At 33.5% G+C, this 19,141-nt stretch overlaps 1 protein-coding gene across 1 annotated transcript; it reads right to left on the reverse strand.

The window, feature by feature from the left end:
• Positions 1 to 5,843: 5,843 nt before the first annotated feature.
• Positions 5,844 to 7,275, reverse strand: LOC149663970 (uncharacterized). The gene is made up of 7 exons (XM_089841971.1): positions 7,260 to 7,275; positions 7,019 to 7,084; positions 6,719 to 6,964; positions 6,390 to 6,467; positions 6,248 to 6,325; positions 6,126 to 6,188; positions 5,844 to 6,059 (listed from the first exon to the last, which is right to left on the reverse strand). The coding sequence occupies exons 1-7, from the start codon at positions 7,273 to 7,275 to the stop codon at positions 5,857 to 5,859; spliced, it is 750 nt and encodes a 249-aa protein (XP_089698097.1). The 3' UTR covers positions 5,844 to 5,856.
• Positions 7,276 to 19,141: the final 11,866 nt, after the last annotated feature.

Below are 19,141 nucleotides of genomic sequence, written 5' to 3' on the forward strand. Positions count from 1 at the left end.
TCAGCTTTTAACATAATGTGCTGAGGGAGAAACCAAATTTTTTAACCTAAATTGTTAAAATACTTGTTAAAATTACATGAAATTTTAAAGAGACGTGCAAAATAGTTTTTATCATTATTTTGAAAAGTTTCAAAAGTTTTGCTATCATAGTTGAAAAAAATTAAAACGGTTATTAGCCGTGAATCTCTTTCCAGTTTATTTTAAAGGGATAAGGTTCAGTTTAAAGGGCTAGTATTATCTTTATAATGTTAAATTAAGGTATTTCGTTATAAATTAATGACTAATTGTAAATTTAATTTGAGTTTTGAGTTAAGATGGTTATACATGGTAAATAATAGAGAAAATGCTATGAGCCACGAATTTAGTAAAATAGACATCCTGTAACGAGATTGTACTTTTGTGTTCATTTTTAAAAGAAGTGAGGAGAGTGACAAAGTTATTCGAGTTTGATCAAAGAGACTATATTAAAATATTCGTGTTATTTTAACAATTCCTTGAACTAACAAAAGCAACAATATTAAAGACCGCGGATTTTTAAATCGCCCAAACATACAAATAGATTAGTCATTCTAGATGTAGATAAAATTAACTCTTGCCATTAAAACATTTAATTTTTGTGGGACTTTTTAAAGATCAATTAAAAGGTTGTAATTTTCCCGAGGCAAAGAAAACTGGAGTTGAACAGAGGTGTGTTTGAAAGAGATATGTGTAAAATGTCAAAAAACGCTATTTTCTCACACTAGCGTTGTCAGAAAATTAGTTAGTATGAGACCTCAAAACCAATTAATGGCCCAAATCGTGTAAAACATTTCCCAGTAAAATACATTTAAGATTGCTCATTAAATGATTTAGAAAATCATGCTAGAATAATAAGGTTCAATTGTCATTTAGTAAAATATAGCTAAAAAAAATAGTAACGTAAACCAACGCGACCACTTGGATTGCTGCATATGCATTAACAATTATGAAACAAAAACTAAGGAAAAACTTGCTCCGGAAAGTGTCGGGATGAAAGATTACAATCCAAGATGGCAGCAATGTTTTACGTTACTTATTAATTGTTTAGTTATATTTAGAAAAATGACAATTGAACCTTATAAGTAAGGGAAAACCTGTTAAACTCGAGGAATTTGAAAGTTTCATGACAACCCTATTATATCTTCTTTTTTGGTATTTTGTCGAAATTAAACCTCACGCAACGATCTCTTTAATTAAAGGTTTTCCCTAATAAATTTGCCATACAGATTACGTAACTCCTTTAAAAAACATAGGTTAATGAGAGAATCTTTGGATTCGCTTTGCACTGACATGTTATCTCCTGGTCGCCCCATGATAGACAGACCACCTTCCGAGTCCTTATCCAGTGCCCGTCCTGAACTTCACTCAAACTCGGGGGCGGCGCAGGTTTTTGTACCTAGTGGCGCTATTTAGAAGAAAACAACAACAACAATAACGTAAATCCGTCACAGTCCCCGATAATGAACTCGTGGTTGCGCCAATTACCACTGCTATAACGGATATAAACCGACATGCGAATACGAATCTAGCGTCTTGCGTCAAAGTGGTCGTGAGTGAAAACCATCTTCAAGGGTCACAAAAACTAGAACCCACACCGCTGGAAGAAACTAAAGTGCATGAAATCAATGAGAAAACTATTTTCAGTGATCATTTTAAGAAATTTCCACCGTTGGACAAATATCTTCTTATCATTGTGAAACAAAACCTAAGGATAAACTTGTTCCGGAAAGTGTCGGGATGAAAGATGCATTTTACTTCAAGTCGAAATGAACTTACAAAAGAATGGCGAATCTGAAGTAGGTACTGTAACAGTAGAGTTAGTGAAAGATTTAGAGCCAAATTCATGAAAGCGATCGCAAGTTGCGCAAATTTTGCGTCTGAAAAAAATTTGCGTTTGGTTCGTATTATTCCCCAGCTAGCACAATATGGTCCATTGGCTATCCTTTGGATATGGTTTCTGGATATAGGTCTCATCCTGAGGATGTCCCAAATCCAGTACTTGACGTATCCTGGATATTCAAGGGACATCCAAATGTCTTCAAATCAATGTCCTTAGTTTGTCTTTTGGCTGGCCATTATGACATCCTAGGGATATGTGGGGGTCATGTAAAGGATATCCATACAATATAATATTACTATCCGTTGGATGCTGTTTCTAGTATAACGGGATAATCACTGGATTTTAAAACAGATATTCTTTGGCTATCCTTGGGAAAAATGTATATTTTATTTCATCTTAAGGTTAATACAAAGGTTACACTTAAGTTTCTTACATACTTAAGTTAAAGCTACACTAGGAAAAACATTAAATTCGCAACAACTCTTTTCAACATTTTTCATTCCTCATTTTTCATCACATATTTTTAAAAATTGGCATGAATTTGAATTGCTATTTATTTTTGATAAATTTAAGTACTATATTTATTTTAAAGAATTTGAATTGCTATATATTTTTGAATTTCTCATTAAAGCTACCATAACTAAATTTATCTTTCAAATATGGGCCAAATATTGCTTTTGTTTTGCAATTATGCTTATTATAATATTTTCAATTATGTTTGTCAAAATATAGTTTGTTGATAACACCCTCTAATTTTTAAGATTTAACTATTTCAACATGGGTAGAAATTCAATTTTGAATTATTTACTTTATCTCTTAGTAAGTTTTCATTATTTTCAAACTAGGTAAATTATAATATAATATTACAATATTTTCAATTTCCAATCCTCCTTTAAGTTTAATACCTGAAATATTTGACGAAATTAATTCTACTTTGTTGAAAACAAATTGAAACATACTAATTAAATCATCCACCTAATTTTTAAGACGAAATTATTTCAACATCGGTACAAATTAAATATTGAATTAGTTACTTTATCTCTTAGTAAGTTTTCAAACTAAGCCAATTGTCTATCTTCATAATTATTGACAACAATTATATATATTAAATTTCTTACGTTAGCTAATGAAGTATGAAATTAAGCACGCATATGCTCGTTTAATTCTTGGTGATTTGCAGTGCGCTGTATTTCTTAGATTATTTTCATCCGAATTCATGAATTAATTTCTGTTTACAAAGAGAAATTTGAATTCAAATTTGTTCAAATTAATTTGCTAACTCGTATCGCACCTTGATAATTTGTTCTTCGGTAAATTTCTGTAAAAATCTTGATACCACGTATGTTCCACATGAATTTGCTCTCTGATACCATGAATTTACTTCTCCTAGTTTCTCGATCAGGCCGATAAGAATATATCCAGCGATTTCTTACGCGCCGTAAGCTTCGGAAGCCTATACGAGCCTGAGCTGTGAGACGCGTTGCGGCGGCCTCTTGTTCAGCTTTTCGGAAGAAATCGCTGGATATATTATTCTTATCGGCCTGAGTAATATATAGGGAGCTATATGATTCACTCATGATTCCACTATAATTATAGAAACATTTTAAAAACGAAGATTAATTATTAGTATTTGATTTTATTCATATCTTAATTACTGAAGTGTTCCAATTGTGCTGCTGTTTAAAATATGATAATTAAAACAACAATTTGCAGTCCAAGAATTAATTAATAAAGCCCACACTTACAGTATTATCAGTCATCCTGGTATACAGTCATTTAATTTACACGTACGATGTTAAATAACAGACCAATATTGAGATATTGCCCTATTAGACAAGTTAAGAGCGTGAGAATATTCTGGATATTGAATTATATATATAAATATATGAATTTGTGGTAGAATAGCGGCAAAACTAATTTAATATCATATTTTCCTATACCCTCGCTCGTAATGGCGGCTTGGTCCAAAGGAATTTTCTTTTTCAAAATATTATGCGCCAGATGGAGCCTCGGTTTTCTTATTTCGTACTGAGTATGGGGTGTCTTCGAAAGATGGCGCAAGCCCATGATAATCAATAAGGAAACTTTTTTAATGATATCATGGATGAGTACCGGGAGGGCAGACTTAGCCATTGGACCGTTGGAGTGTGTCAAGTAATTTTTGAAACAACTTACGTACTGCTGCCAACTGGCTCATTTACGGAAAACTAGTAGTTTGGAAGGAAGAAGGAGGTGGGGGAGTGGGGGAATTCAAAATGGCGGGCGATGCAGGCGGTTATAAGGGCCGCTAGTGTAAGCAGGGCTACCAGTCACTTTCCTAAAAACATACTGAGTCGGCCCTCCCGGTAATCCTCCTTGATGAAACATTGCCTTTAGGACCAAAGAAACTATTTATTTGTTTAATGGAATCATTAGTCTACGTGGTGCGTGGTCCTAGACGCGAGGGGGAGGGGGGTTGTGTTATACCTTCAATGCGGCTTCCCCTCCCCCGTTCCACTTTACAAGTTGAGCAAGGAAATTGACTCTATAATAACGCCTATTTTTTCAGGGTTTTTTCTCTTGTTCAGACGAGCCTTCTAATAATTACGATGATAAAGTTGTTTTTATCATTTTCAAATATCCTAAAGATTACCCGGAAATTCCATACTTTACCAAGGGAAAAAACCCAAATGAAACGAAATAATTTTAATAATTTATGGTTTAATGCAGAATAAGAACAGTGTTTAAAAGTATACTGATATGCCATTGAAATACATATGTTCAAACTGAAACAGAGAAGCAGATATTATTTAAACAATATTGAAGTTATTAGTTAGTGAAAGAATTATCTTAAACTAAAAGTTGAGATCTATAAAGTACTTTCTATTTTTTTTTAATTTTTAGTTCTCAAGTTTTTCTTCTCGCAGTTAAATCTTCAGTTCTTACATTCAATTAGTTAAAATTATTAAGTTTTTTCTTATTAGTTCAAATTATTTAGATTTTATTTCTTGTTCAAATTATTTAGTTTAATTATTAAAGATTTCAGTTCTTCAGTCTATAAATTTTTTTCTACAAAATTCAAAAGAGTTTTATGACTATCGTTAATTGCTTAAAATATGCAGATACATTCGAGGAAATTCCTTTGTTAGATCAAAATTTTTTATCATTAAAAATAGTTCCTTCATATTGAAAACATTCTTTGCAATATTATTCAAATTTTTTGTTAGTTTTTAAAATTATATCGTGTTAGAAAGGTATACTTTAAAATTTTATACGCAATGAAAAGTATTGAAATTTTTTAAAGAGAGAATGAAAACTCGTTTTGCTTGAGTATGTGCAATACAAAATTCAATACCTCTGAAAGGTATTTAATTTAATTTAAAAAATTTAAAAAAGCTCATATTTAAAACTATCAATTAAATATAAATCTATTTTAATACTTACAATCACATATTTGGAGGTATTTCTTCAATGTTTCACTATCCATGTGCGTCCTTATAGAACATCAGTTAAAAAATCTTTTCATTTTGCTTTTACCCTCCTTTTAATGAGCAAAAGTTTGTTTTCTTAGCGATTGATACTTGATTCTTGAGATTTGATGCGGTCGGAAGCGTGCCTTAGCCTTGACTTAATCTCATTTTCTATCTCACAAGCAGTAGTATCAAAAGTTTTAGTTGAAATAACAGTATCTGAGAAATATAATTAAGATTTATGAATTAAGGATTGAGGCGTACAAACATTGTTGAATGATGCTGAAAACAGTTTCTCTCAACTTACCCATGATAACACTAGTGATACGAAGATCGCTGAGCTTTCGTTTTCCTTTCTTACCATTCCAGTTGTAAAGAACAGAAAGTTTGTCAGAGAATGCTTGAGAAAAAACACGCTTCACACTCTCTTTGACATTTCTTCCTCCTATCTGTTGAAGTCCTCGTTTCTGAAATGAAAGGGTGTGTTTGAATGCTATAAATATTCCAATTGTTGTTTCATACCAATTTCTGCTTCTTTTCATCTTCCTTTTAATTTTCTTCAAGCTGCGATAATTGATCCAAGTCTGATAGTGGTAGGCCAAATTCACTAATATCGCTTTCTTTGGCAGGTTCAGAATCAATTACTGGATTTGATGATGATCCTCGTTTGACTAAAACTTCTATCATGCCCAATAAATCTTTCTGATTATATTTTATAATTTCCAAACTTCTAGTAACGTCTTTTACCCAGCCTACGTGTAGAAAAATAAACCAAAAACTAACAGTCTATAAAAAGATTATGTGATATTCAAACTCACTCTCTTTCACCATAACCATCCGGTTCTTTCTGATCAGACTTTCACCTTCATCGTGATGAGAAGCTGTTTAAAAGTTAATGCTAGATGACTGGCACTAAAAAACTTGATTCGTCACTACTTACTAGGTGTTCTAGTCGCAATAAAACTTGATGACGATGATTTAGCCACAGAGTTGCCTTTGTTTCTCGGCGTCTGGAAACCTTATTTATTTTTATATTACAAACTTAAATTCATAATTATAAACCGTTCTAATCATAGACATACCTTCATCAGCATTAGAATTAGCTTCGTGTTGAGGTGATTTGGAATTACCCCTTTCTTCGAGGATATCATCATGAGAATCTAAACAAAGAGCCAGGGACAAAATAAATTTACAAGTACTAGTTCTAAGGTCAATACTCTAATGATTAACTATATTAATAAATGGGAGTTTTGTTATTATCTTATTTGAGAAAACTTTAATCTTGGACCTTTAATTCCGCAATCTAACACACGGATAACAATTATCGAGGGAAAATGACCTACTTTCATAAAATACGTTGTCCTATCTATTTGTAGTGCAATTAAATAAACATTTGAAATAATTATATCACCTTTATCTGCAAGGAGTTGATTGTTGCTAGGTTTGCCTAAAATGGTTTTAAATGAGTTAATTTGTTGCAGTGCAATTAAATGAACATTTGAAACAATTCTATCGCCTTTATCTGGAACAAGTTGACTGTTGCTAGGTTTGCCTAAAATGGTTTTAAATGACTTACTTTGTTGCAGTGCAATTAAATGAACATTTGAAACAATTCCATCACCTTTATCTGGAACAAGTTGACTGTTGCTAGGTTTGCCTAAAATGGTTTTAAAATATTTACTGTGTTCATGACATAATATAAAATTAATACTTTTAAGAATTTCCCCTGCATTTTGTGTTTCATGCGTCTCATCCTCATTGCTTTCATTGCAGGATGCTAAGAATAAATTTCAACATTAAATACGTGAATATTTATAATAAGTAAACCTAGATTTATTTAAGATGGACTGCTCGTGCTTCGACTCCCAGAAAAAGATATTCAGATTAAAACGGGAATTTACAACACAATATTCTTCATGTAATTATAAACTATGTGAAGGAATGGAGGCTACGAAACATTGGACGCATAATCCTCTTTCTTTTTAAGAATCTCCGTTGTGAGAAAATTTAGGTCAAGTTAATTCATTCTTCTTAAAATTACAGATTTCTGAATTTCTCTACTAGTTTGGCGTGATGCAAAACTAAGTTTTGACGGTCTTCGTACAAAACGCGTACGGTGGGGTATAAGATTTAGGGAAAGTTGGATATACGTATATGGATGAGGGATATACCCTATGGAATATTACGATAGGTATGCCCCCTATAAAATGGATATAATTTCGACTCAATTTCTCTGAATCGTCTCTCTTGGTCGGTATGGAGAAGACGTAAGTTTCAAGGTTATAAAATAGAGAGCTCTAGTTTCGTTACGATGAGAGAACACAAGGTTTGGAATTTCATAAATTGTTAATGCGTGCGTTACACCTATACGTGACAGTTGTCTGCGGTGAAGTGTTTTTGTAATTAAGGGAGGTAAATCGGCTTATTGGAGAGAAGAAATTTTTCGCCGTGATGTAAAATCAAGTTAGAGTATGACCGTCTTTGAACAAATCGCGTACGGTGGGGTATAAGAGATCAGCAAAGTTTGTATACGTATATGGTGATAGAACGAACATAGTTCGTGGATGAGGGATATGCCCTGTGTATTATATCGAGCGGTACATACACCCTTTAGATTATAACCTGGATGGATATATTAAGTTATAATTTTCAAGGAAAATATGCAGTATATCTACAAGTTTTATGTTTTTAGTAACGAAAAAATAATAATGAGGGTTACTACCCTTTTAGTTTCATTCTGAACTTGTATATGGTTTTGTACACATTCTGAAAAGCGACAAAAAATGTACGCGATTACCGTATTAAATTTTTCTGTGGTATTCGTTGCCAATGGGCCCTATAAAATGAAGTTCGGGAGGAATCTCCTGCATAGTTGAAGTGAACTTTATGAGAGCCAAGAACGAATTTGTCGTTAAAGAAGTACGGGAGAAATTCGTGTTTACACTTTTTTGGTCACCTTTCCCCCACAAGAAGCTAAACGTGAAAGACAAGGCTTTAATTTCCTCGATCTCCAGACAGAACAAAGCCATAGAGTTAGCTAGATTGGGAGTATAATTTCGTGTCAATTTCTCTGAATCGGCTCTCTTGCTCGGCAAGGTTAGGACGTAAGTTTCATTTTCTCCCAAGAGGAAGCAAAAATCGTTTTAGGTTATTCTTATTTTTTTACGGAGTCCATCACCACAAGATATCCAATAAGGCCTACAACTATTTCGCGGACTTTCTTCAACTATGTCTGACATCGATTGTCTAAACGTGTAAGGCTTTTATCCATATAATATGGTTGAAAACATTGTCAAATACTAAATTAGATTAAAAGGTGCGGTTGGATGACATTTTCATTAAAAATTGCTGTTAAATAACTAATTTCAATAAGACGTTCTGCTTTTTGAACAAACTGTGGTTGAAACTGTTGTAAAACTATTAAAATGTGTTTTTAAAAAGTAAAACTATTAAAATGTGTTTTTAAAAAGTAAAACTATTAAAATGTGTTTTTAAAAAGTAAAACTATTAAAATGTGTTTTTAAAAAGTAAAACTATTAAAATGTGTTTTTAAAAAGTAAAACTATTAAAATGTGTTTTTAAAAAGTAAAACTATTAAAATGTGTTTTTAAAAAGTAAAACTGTTAAAATGTGTTTTTAAAAAGTAAAACTATTAAAATGTGTTTTTAAAAAGTAAAACTATTAAAATGTGTTTTTAAAAAGTAAAACTATTAAAATGTGTTTTTAAAAAGTAAAACTATTAAAATGTGTTTTTAAAAAGTAAAACTATTAAAATGTGTTTTTAAAAAGTAAAACTATTAAAATGTGTTTTTAAAAAGTAAAACTATTAAAATGTGTTTTTAAAAAGTAAAACTGTTAAAATGTGTTTTTAAAAAGTAAAACTATTAAAATGTGTTTTTAAAAAGTAAAACTATTAAAATGTGTTTTTAAAAAGTAAAACTATTAAAATGTGTTTTAAAAGATACCCTATGGGAAAATTAACATTGGGTATGAAAATTAGACGGTCTCGAATGTTCCGAAGCGGCTGTTTTGTGCACCTTGGACGGCGCGGAGAGTAAGTTTCACGGTAAAATGAGAAAAGAGCGGGACGGGTTAGTAATAACATTGGTTGTACAATTTCGTCTCGATTTCTCTGAATTGGCTCTCTAGGACGGCAAGGAGAGAACGTAAATTTCACGGTTAAAACAAGATGGCCCAAGGGCTGGGCCTTAATAGTAATTTTACACGGCTCACGTGACCCCCCCCCGTATAGTTGATCTCCAATAAATCGTGCAACTAAAAACATTTCTGAAACACAATCGTGTATCCCCTTAATTTCTAATAACGTCACATTTCAAATAATATTAATGAAACTAAATTGTGAACCCCACTAAAGTATAACTTTTAAAAACCATACGAATCAAATAATGTATTTAAACAAAATCCTGGATCCCCTAAACCTGAAATCACTATGACCGTAAACCGTCCCCTCTATTTTACGAAACCTAACCTAACCATCCAGCATAAATTGTTTGTGCGTGCGTTTCACCCATACGAGACATTTGTCTGCGGCGGTGTGATTTTTTTTTAAATTAAGGATGGTAAATCGAAGTATAGTAAAGAATAAAAATATTTTTTTGACTCAGAAACTGTTGCAAAATGATTAAAATGTGTTTTTAAAAAGTAAAATTATTAAAATGTGTTTTTAAAAAGTAAAACTATTAAAATGTGTTTTTAAAAAGTAAAATTATTAAAATGTGTTTTTAAAAAGTAAAATTATTAAAATGTGTTGTTAAATAAGTAAAAATTGGATAATTGTTGATAAATTACTATAAAAAATTGTTGAAAATTTCGTTAAATGACAAAAATGTGAATGAAAATATCATTGAATGCCTTAAATATGATAGAAAATGATGTGAAGTGACTGAGAAGCGGTTTGGAGTTAGAGATTCCATACAAGTTTGTATGAGAAAAACCAAGAGAAAAGATGGCTCAAACTACACTGTTGGGTTTTTATCGTCTGCTGGTGCACTCGATTCAATTGTTAAGCAGGATGATGGTTTTAGAGTATTAGAAAATTTGCAGTCCTCGCCTTCATATCGGCAGCATAGGCAGAAAGAGTTAATGGCTATGATTAGGCAGCTTGGCACGGCTACCTTTTTTATAACGTTTTCAGCTGCGGAAGGCAAATGGCCTGAGCTTTTGAACATACTGAGGGTGACTTCGGGTCAGGATCGCTTAGCGAATGATGATATTGGCAATTTAAGTTTTTCGGAAAAGGCAAAGTTGATTCAGGATGATCCTGTTACTTGTGCTAGATATTTTGACCACCGTTTTCGGGCTCTTCTTAAAGCTCTGCAAAAGCTAGGCCCTCTTGGTGTTATTGAAGATCATTACTTCAGAGTTGAGATACAGCAAAGAGGCTCTCCTCATCAACAGGGGTTGATATGGATTAAAGATGCGCCGAAGCTTAAAGGTGACTTGTCAAATGTTTAAGAGGTAGAGGAATATATTGATAAAGTTATTTCATGCGCTGGGAAATTGAACGATGATAATGGGGATTTGTTAACGTCTTTGCAAATGCATAAACACACGACAACGTGTAAGAAAAAGGTAAATAACAGTTCAGTTTGTCGTTTTGGAATTCCATTTCCTCCCATGCCTAGAACTATTGTTTATGATCCGAGTTTAAGAGAACCCGGTACTCTTGACGAAGAACTGAAATGTAAGAGGAATTCTAAAAAATTGAATGAACTTTTGCAATCGAAAGAAAAGGAATTTTGGGTAGATAGTTTCGAGGAGTTGTTGGCAAAGTTGCGAATGAGTGAAGAGGAATATATTATGTGACATAAAAAAGAAAGTTGTTTTATTGAAAAGACACCCTAAAGATACTAGGGTTAATCCGTACAACCCGTGCACTTTGCTCCTTTGGAAAGCGAATATGGTCATTCAGTTTGTACTTGATCCTTACGCTCTGGTTATTTATATTGTGTCCTATATAGGAAAATCTCAGCGTGGCATGTCAATGCTTTTGCGTGAAGCTGCTAAACGAGCACAGTCAGATAAACGTACGGTAAAGCAAAAGTTGAAAGTGATAGCAAATCAGTTTTTGAATGCGCACGAGGTAAGCGCGCAAGAAGCGGCATATAGTGTTTTACAAATTTCAGTCTCTAGATGTAGTCGAGCCTGTATTTACGTTAATACAAATTTGCTCGAAAATCGCGTCCATATTCTCAAAAGCAAAAGTGAGTTTGAACAGTTGTCAGAAGATAGTATGGATGTTTTCGCTTCTGGAATATTACACCATTATGTTCAAAGGCCAGATGATTTAGAGGCAGTAACGTTAGCTCAATTTGCGGCTTGGTATGAATTTTCCAAAAGTCGAAGAGTTTCGAAAACTGAAAGTCATATCGATGACGGTGAGGACGATGAAGTTCAATGTGGTAAATGGTTAAAACTGAAAAATGATTCAGGGTTCATTAGAAAACGTGGTCATTCTAAAATTATACGGTATCGTAGATTCAATTTAGTGAAAGATCCCGAGCAGTTTTATCGTGAACAAGTCATGTTATTCTCGCCTTGGCGTAATGAGAGTAGAGATATTTTGACAAAGGATGTAAAATCTGAGTATGAGCTTAGACTTGAGATTATAACGGAATCTAGAAAAGAATTTCATGATGAAATTGATGAAGCAGCTATTGAACAGGCTGTGAGAGATTTCGAAAGTGAAGCGATTGAAGCTGATCTTACTAATATCCAACCTGAATTGGAACATCAAAATGAAATAGATAGATCTTTAATTGTTGAAGATTCTGAATTTCTAATTAATACAGTGGAGAGGCAATAGGAAATATTAACAGAGATATTCTTGATGGTAATACGGAATAAACTGTTGCTCCATCAGTCACGTTAGTTAATGATTTCCATTTTGTTTTTCAAGCTGGAAATTGGTGAAAAATATCTAAACCTTTAATTGTAGACAAAACTCCCGAGTTGGTGAAGATGCACGTTATTACATCCATTCTTTGAACGGGTAAATGGTGTCATTGAAAACCTGTTTCTCAATTAATAAACTCCATTCTTTAAAAGGTTTGTTCTAAACGTTTGAAAGCCTAATGAAGCATTACGTTTATAAATCTCTCCACATACGTGAAATTTTGGAGACGTCTTTCATTCTCTGGACAATCGTTAAAGTTTACTGAGCCATTCATTTCGAAAAAGCATCGCAATCTTTTAATACGACGTTTTGTATTGAAGACAATTATGATAATGTTAAATGTTGATATATGTTAATGGTTTTTTCCCCCGTGTGGGTTTTCCCAGAATCTTTTTTCCCCCGTGTGGGTTTTCCCAGAATCTTTTTTCCCACGTACAAGTGGGTTTTTTTTATTCAAATTAACTTTTAAGTAGATTTACTTGTTCGTAGTAATGTAAGTTAGAGAAAGGGAACATTTAAATATGATATACTGTATAAAAGAAATGACAAATGTTATGTAGAGTTCGGGGGTTCATATCCCAGGTGTGAGACACTGATGCAGGCTTTTCACGGATAAAGTTTGATTTCCAAGGTTGGTGAATCCTAGAACTTCCGTGGGAATAACCTACAAGTGGTGTTATCATACGGGATATGATACTCTATATTAGGTGTGATTCACCGATGTGGGTTTTTCACGGATAAAGTTGGATTTTCAAGGTTGCTAAATCCTAGAACTTCCGTGGAATTACCTACATAGGGTGATATCACACGGAATGTGATACTCTACGTTGGAAAATATTAAATACTTCGTCGCTAAGTTTGATGTTTCAGAATCCAGCTGTGATACACAGATGCGGGCACTTCACGGATAAAGTTGGATTACTAAGGATGGTGAATCCTAGACATTTCGTGAAAATGCCAACATATAGTGATATCACAGGGGATATGATTCACGATGTTATTGTTAGGTTTAGGGAAGTCAGCGCTTAAATAAAATGTTTATGAGTTGAAAATGGACGTCTTAGTTACCGAGGTAAACACTGAGCAGTAGGCCTATATAAAAATGTAACCCTTATGTTAAATAACCTTGAAAATTATTCGAGGAAAGTTTTAAGACGTCTTAAGAAAGGAAATGTATTCTCGTGTAGACAACCATAGCTGTTTAACTGGAATAGTTGTCTTTCCATTCGATTAGTAGTTTCTCTGCTGCTTGGCTGACCTTTTGTGTTGTCGGTATGGAAAAATAACATACCTGGAAATTTATCGGACTCAAGTTGTTATTTTTAGTAAAATTCCTAACCGTGGACTAAACAGGGTTGGCAAGTTTTAAACAAATTGTTTTAAACTTTGGTTTAAAATTTGTTTTAAACAGCCATGAAAAAAGAACATTAATTTGTTTAAATCGTTTTAAACAAACAGTTTAAAACATGTTTTCTATGGAGAGGAATTTCGAATATTTTTAACTCGTTTTATTTGAAAATGAGCGAAAATATTAAATAATAGAAATAATAAGCTTCAGTCAAAACCTTGCAATAATTTGACTGTTTCATATGAGTGTTTCATTGTTTGGAAACCCTTCCAGTTGATTTATCCGTTACCAATCTGTATTGAAGACTGATATTCAATAACTTGATTTGGAATGATATTCAATAACTTGATTTGGAATAACTTATTTTGTCGTCTACCTAAGGTAAAGGAACAACGTTTTTCTACACTGTTGGTACATTTTACTGTTCTAAAGTGAGTACGCGTAATATTTAAAGCCAGGCCCTTGACAGTTCTAAAATTAATACGCTTAATCCGTAAATGGAAAACATGAAGCGCCTACAAAGTAGAAAGCGGTGGTGAAGTTTCAAATGTATGAATTCTGACCATGAAACTCTGCAGTATGGAAGCGAAAATTCCTTAATAGTGGCCACAAAAGAAATCAAGCATTTGGACATTTGGGGTTAAATGAACAATTTTACCCATCACCCTCATTTTGTATCCGCTATTAAAAATTACATTTTCGTTTTGAAAAGATCTCTTGCTCTTTTTAAACAGTCAGTAGAACATTTCAAATATTCAAAATAGATCCCTCAACACTTACCCCTTTTAAATAATTAATTTCATGATAAAATGTTTCCGGAAAATCTAATTTTAAATCGTGTTTTAAACAATAAAAACACAACTTTTTTTACCACATTTTTGCCAACCCTGGCAAGGACCCTTTCTTACACCTTCAAATTCTAAATTTTAGGAGCTCTTGATTTCGTCTTTTCGTGTTTTTTTTCTCAATACGTTTTCGTGGTCTGTTGGTCAAGCTGTATGATACTCGCTTTGGGTTCAAGTGGTCCCTGGTTCTAATTCCACACGGACAATTTCTTACACCTTGAAATTCTAAATTTAAGGAGCTCTTGCTCTTTTTAAACAGTCAGTAGAATATTTCACATATTCTGTATTGGTCGCTTAACACGCACTCCCTTCAAAATAATTAATATCACAAAATAATTTCGGAAAATCTAATTTGTTCTTCAAAAAGCTCAAATATGTTTTTTTTTCAATTAATTTGGAGGGAATAAATCGATTAACAATTAAATAAGTTGATTGAATTAAATTGTGATTAAGGAATAAATTAATATAAATAAAGAAAAATCGCAATGTCGGATCTTCAGTCAATTGACAAACGTCACTCTCATCGTTTGTTTTTTCTGTCTTGGTCCAAACCAAGACCATTTTGTTTAATCAAGCAGGCTGTGAAAATAAGCGCCTTGCGCTAGCGGGAGTAGTGGCTTAAATGGAGAGCCGCGATGTATAATATATTTGACTATTAGATCTGCAAGAGTGATTTTAAACATGTTTAAAACTAGGTTTTTTTTGTGTTTTTTACTGTTTTTTTCTACTTGTTTAAAAAACAGTTTAAAACAACAAATCGTGTTTTAAACAATAAAAAACACAACTTTTGTTTTTTTTTAAAAAAACTCAATTTTTGCCAACCCTGGGACTAAATAACCTTCAGCGATACACGAACATGGTTGTTACGCCTAATTCTAATTTGGCGTGACGCCAAATTGAAATTTCAAGTGAGAGTAAATAATTTTCACCCCAAGTTTCACTCGACAAATGGCGTTTTATACGGCTACCCCCAGAAAATCGTGGTTGTCTGCTCGTTAATTGTCACTTCCGCGTTTTTTCGTTAAGCCTAACCCAGGGAAGTGGATCTAGACCCTTTATAGTTTTACTACATCTATGGCTTTGATATGGAGAAATGTTACCAATCATACTGGCAAACCAAGAAAATTGTTGGAGTATAGCGAGAGAGTAGTTTCCACATGCAAGTTAGAGATATTGAAACGATTTAACTCTTATTAATGTTAATTATTGAAGATTAAAATAATTAAAAATCATTATATTTATTTAAATATTAAAAATAAACCTCTCGTACAAAGAGAGAGATTAAATCATTGCCTCCTATATCTACCAAGGCAGGTGCATGCGATATATTTCCTTCATTGCCTCCTATATCTATCAAGGCCCGTGCATTGCGATATATTTTTCAAAACAACAACCAAAATGGGAAGCTCCTCTCAGAACCATAATAATTTCTTTTCCGTTTATCCCTACTTGTTGCAATACTACATTTTTTATAGCCTTCTGCCTGAACGCTGTACTTGACAATTTTGGCTTCAGTGAAGCAACGACTTTGAAGGGAATTTCCGCTGTTTCATTCTCTCAGCACTGTTCATGGATAGAAACGTACAGATTCGAGACACTATGAATTACGATTGTGTTTCAAATCCTCTGTAAAGACGTCTTAACGGCTTGGAGTTAGTCTAAACGTTAATTCACATCTTATTTTTCAGTTTTACCATGGGTACCACAATGTTGTCAGGCGTTTATTGAAGGATGTTTTAGTACTTGGTATAGACTGTTATGTGTACCAATTGTCCTAGCATCCAAGTGTAAATGGGATCTATATAAGCCAGTGTAAATGATATGTATAGAACCAAGGGTGGAGTCGCTAAATATATCGCCGTAGTTAAGTAGCTGATCGCATTTTGTCATCCATATTTTCCTTGCGTTTCTAGATATAAGTTCGTAATAGATGATGATATCTGATAAATGTAAGCGACATTGTTTCATGTTCGAATAAAGTTACGGCTTCCACAATTGGGTTTATACTCCTTGTAACGTCTATATGTTTAAAAACACTGCAGCTTCCACTAATAGGTTTATGCTCCATGTTATGAGTTTGATATTTTAGTTTATAAACGGTTTTCTACTTGAGTTCTTAACAACAAATAGTCCATGTAAACTGAGAAGTGTAATGTTTTATTGTTCCCGGCTGTAAACACCAATTATGTGAATATTATATACGTCTATTTCTAGGCAATTTATTCGGTACAAGGAAATATCTTATGGTTGAATCAATTCAGTGAAATTTCATTTTGATATAATTAATATTTTATTTTCAAGTGAGTAATTACACAAAGATATTATTGGGAAAATACGTCCTGAGACATCTGACTAATGGTATAAAGTGCTGTTTTGTCGGCGTCGTGTGTCGTTGTATTTTCAACATTTATGTTGGCGTCAGGTTTCTGAAGCTCATTTGATGATGCAGGTGTTACTTGAGTAGTTTCTTTCGTGATTGGAATATTTTGGTCTTGAGGCTGTAAAAATAAAAATTTTAGTCAAACATTGTTTATGGTTATTATGGTTTTCATTTTTTGTAAAAAAAGTGTGTAAATCATATTACCTAATCTTTAGAGTTATAAAAAGTTTTCTCGTCTATTGATGCTAGAAACGAATCATCACCCGACATATCAAAGTCATCTTCATCCTCAATTGAGTTGGTTCTTTTATGCTGTGAAGAGGTCGTTGTCTGAGGTCGCGTTTGTTGCGTAGATGATGTTGACGTGGATGGCGTTTGTTGAGTAGTTGATGTTGACGTGGATGGCGTTTGTTGAGTAGTTGATGTTGACGTGGATGGCGTTTAGTGAGTAGTTGATGTTGACGTGGATGGCGTTTAGTGAGTAGTTGATGTTGACGTGGATGGCGTTTGTTGCGTAGTTGATGTTGACGTGGATGGCGTTTGTTGCGTAGTTGATGTTGACGTGGATGGCGTTTGTTGCGTAGTTGATGTTGACGTGGATGGCGTTTGTTGCGTAGTTGATGTTGACGTGGATGGCGTTTGTTGCGTAGTTGATGTTGACGTGGATGGCGTTTGTTGCGTAGTTGATGTTGACGTGGATGGCGTTAGTTGCGTAGTTGATGTTGACGTGGATGGCGTTTGTTGCGTAGTTGATGTTTTTCTTTGAGTATACGGTGCAGATCGATTCTCATGTTTACTGTTGGAAGCCATATTCAGTGTACATGTGGATTTATAATGACCAACCCCCTTGCAATTGAAGCACTGGACGTCTTTTAAATTGCTTGGAGTCGATATTTCGTTATGGTGATCTTCTCCATATTGAGACTTGAAAATCTTGCTGAGTTGAAGCTCTGTTAGTACTGGTGCGTTTTGCAACAAACTGAATCGCTTTGTACGAAATTGGAGGTTCGCTCCGAGACCAAACAAGGTAATTGTTCCTAAGGAAAAATATTTTTCGGAGGAACTCACAAGAACTTTGTGATTGGACAAATTTTTGTTCTCCACTTGAATATCAACCGATGTCTAGCCAATGCACGAATCCATGTCTTCAACCGATTTCATCTTTTCATTTAATCTTCGAAACGGCGCGTCGGTTAAATGTTCCTACAATTTAATTGGCATCCTTGAGAAGTATCGGTCTGTACAAATGAGGCTGTCGCACACTGTTTTTCTATTACCGACTTTCACTTTAATTACGTATGGTTTTTCTGCACTAAAGGGAATAAAGAATAAGTTAATTTAAAGGTTTCTTTCTGTGTTTATTAAAATAAATTGGTTTATAATAACAGATGAATTGAAAATTATTTACCGAATAAGGTAAGCCATATTTCAGCAACAATTATTCAACCTGACTTATACCAAACGTTATTGAACTAAATGTGTTTTGCATTGAAGGCAAAGAGAGCCCAATTTATATCAGACCAAAGAAGCCATATAACAGGAATGGAAAGTGGGTTTTCTTTTGTTTCACAATGCGGTTGTGCGACACAAGTGCTTTCGGTGTGTAGGTTCTATGGGAAAACAGGCCTTTAGAAATTAGTGACAATAATATGTACTAGAGCAAGCTAAACTTTCCATTCCCTGATATATAGGTTTTTTTCTCAGACTGTCTTCGATATGTCTTATCTCGTTTTCTATTGGCGGCTTGTTTTTTGCCACCATGGTGTAGTATTAGGGGAAACCAAACTTGGTTTCAATGCCATTATAAGGGACTTTAATTATCACTCTTATTATTACTCCGTGTAAAAACCCAATGGAATGGACAAAAAAATAAAAAAAACTGTACATTTTCTCTATTTGTTTGTGTCTAACCGGCGTCATTTAAGTTCCTGATCCTCGATGCCGTTTTTTTATATTTATTACAAGTTGGGAAAACCAAAATATTACCTCTCCGAGTCAAGAGCTCTACTACCACAAACTTATTTACCTAGATATGGAATTATTTCACTTTTTTGAAGTTTATTTACGAAATATTGAAGCAGTATTCCAAACATAGCAAATGTACAGTAAAGCAGACGACATTTTACATCCAATAAGGATAAATCTTGGACACATGGAAATCAGTCAATGCGGAAAAGAACAGGAAATGAAGACTACGCTTCAGCTGTTTACCCTATATTCTGATAGCTACATTCACAACTGGTTTGCAGTGTAAACAATATCGTCTCGTCTCACCTCAACAATATGCTTAGTTTGCCAACATGAATGTTAACGTTAAAAAACACCAAAGCTAAATTAGCTAGACG

Source organism: Phalangium opilio, unplaced genomic scaffold (genome assembly GCF_054372755.1).
Source record: "Phalangium opilio isolate 3A_F unplaced genomic scaffold, DU_Popi_V2 ptg000061l_1, whole genome shotgun sequence".
In the NCBI taxonomy this organism is placed as follows: domain Eukaryota; kingdom Metazoa; phylum Arthropoda; class Arachnida; order Opiliones; family Phalangiidae; genus Phalangium; species Phalangium opilio.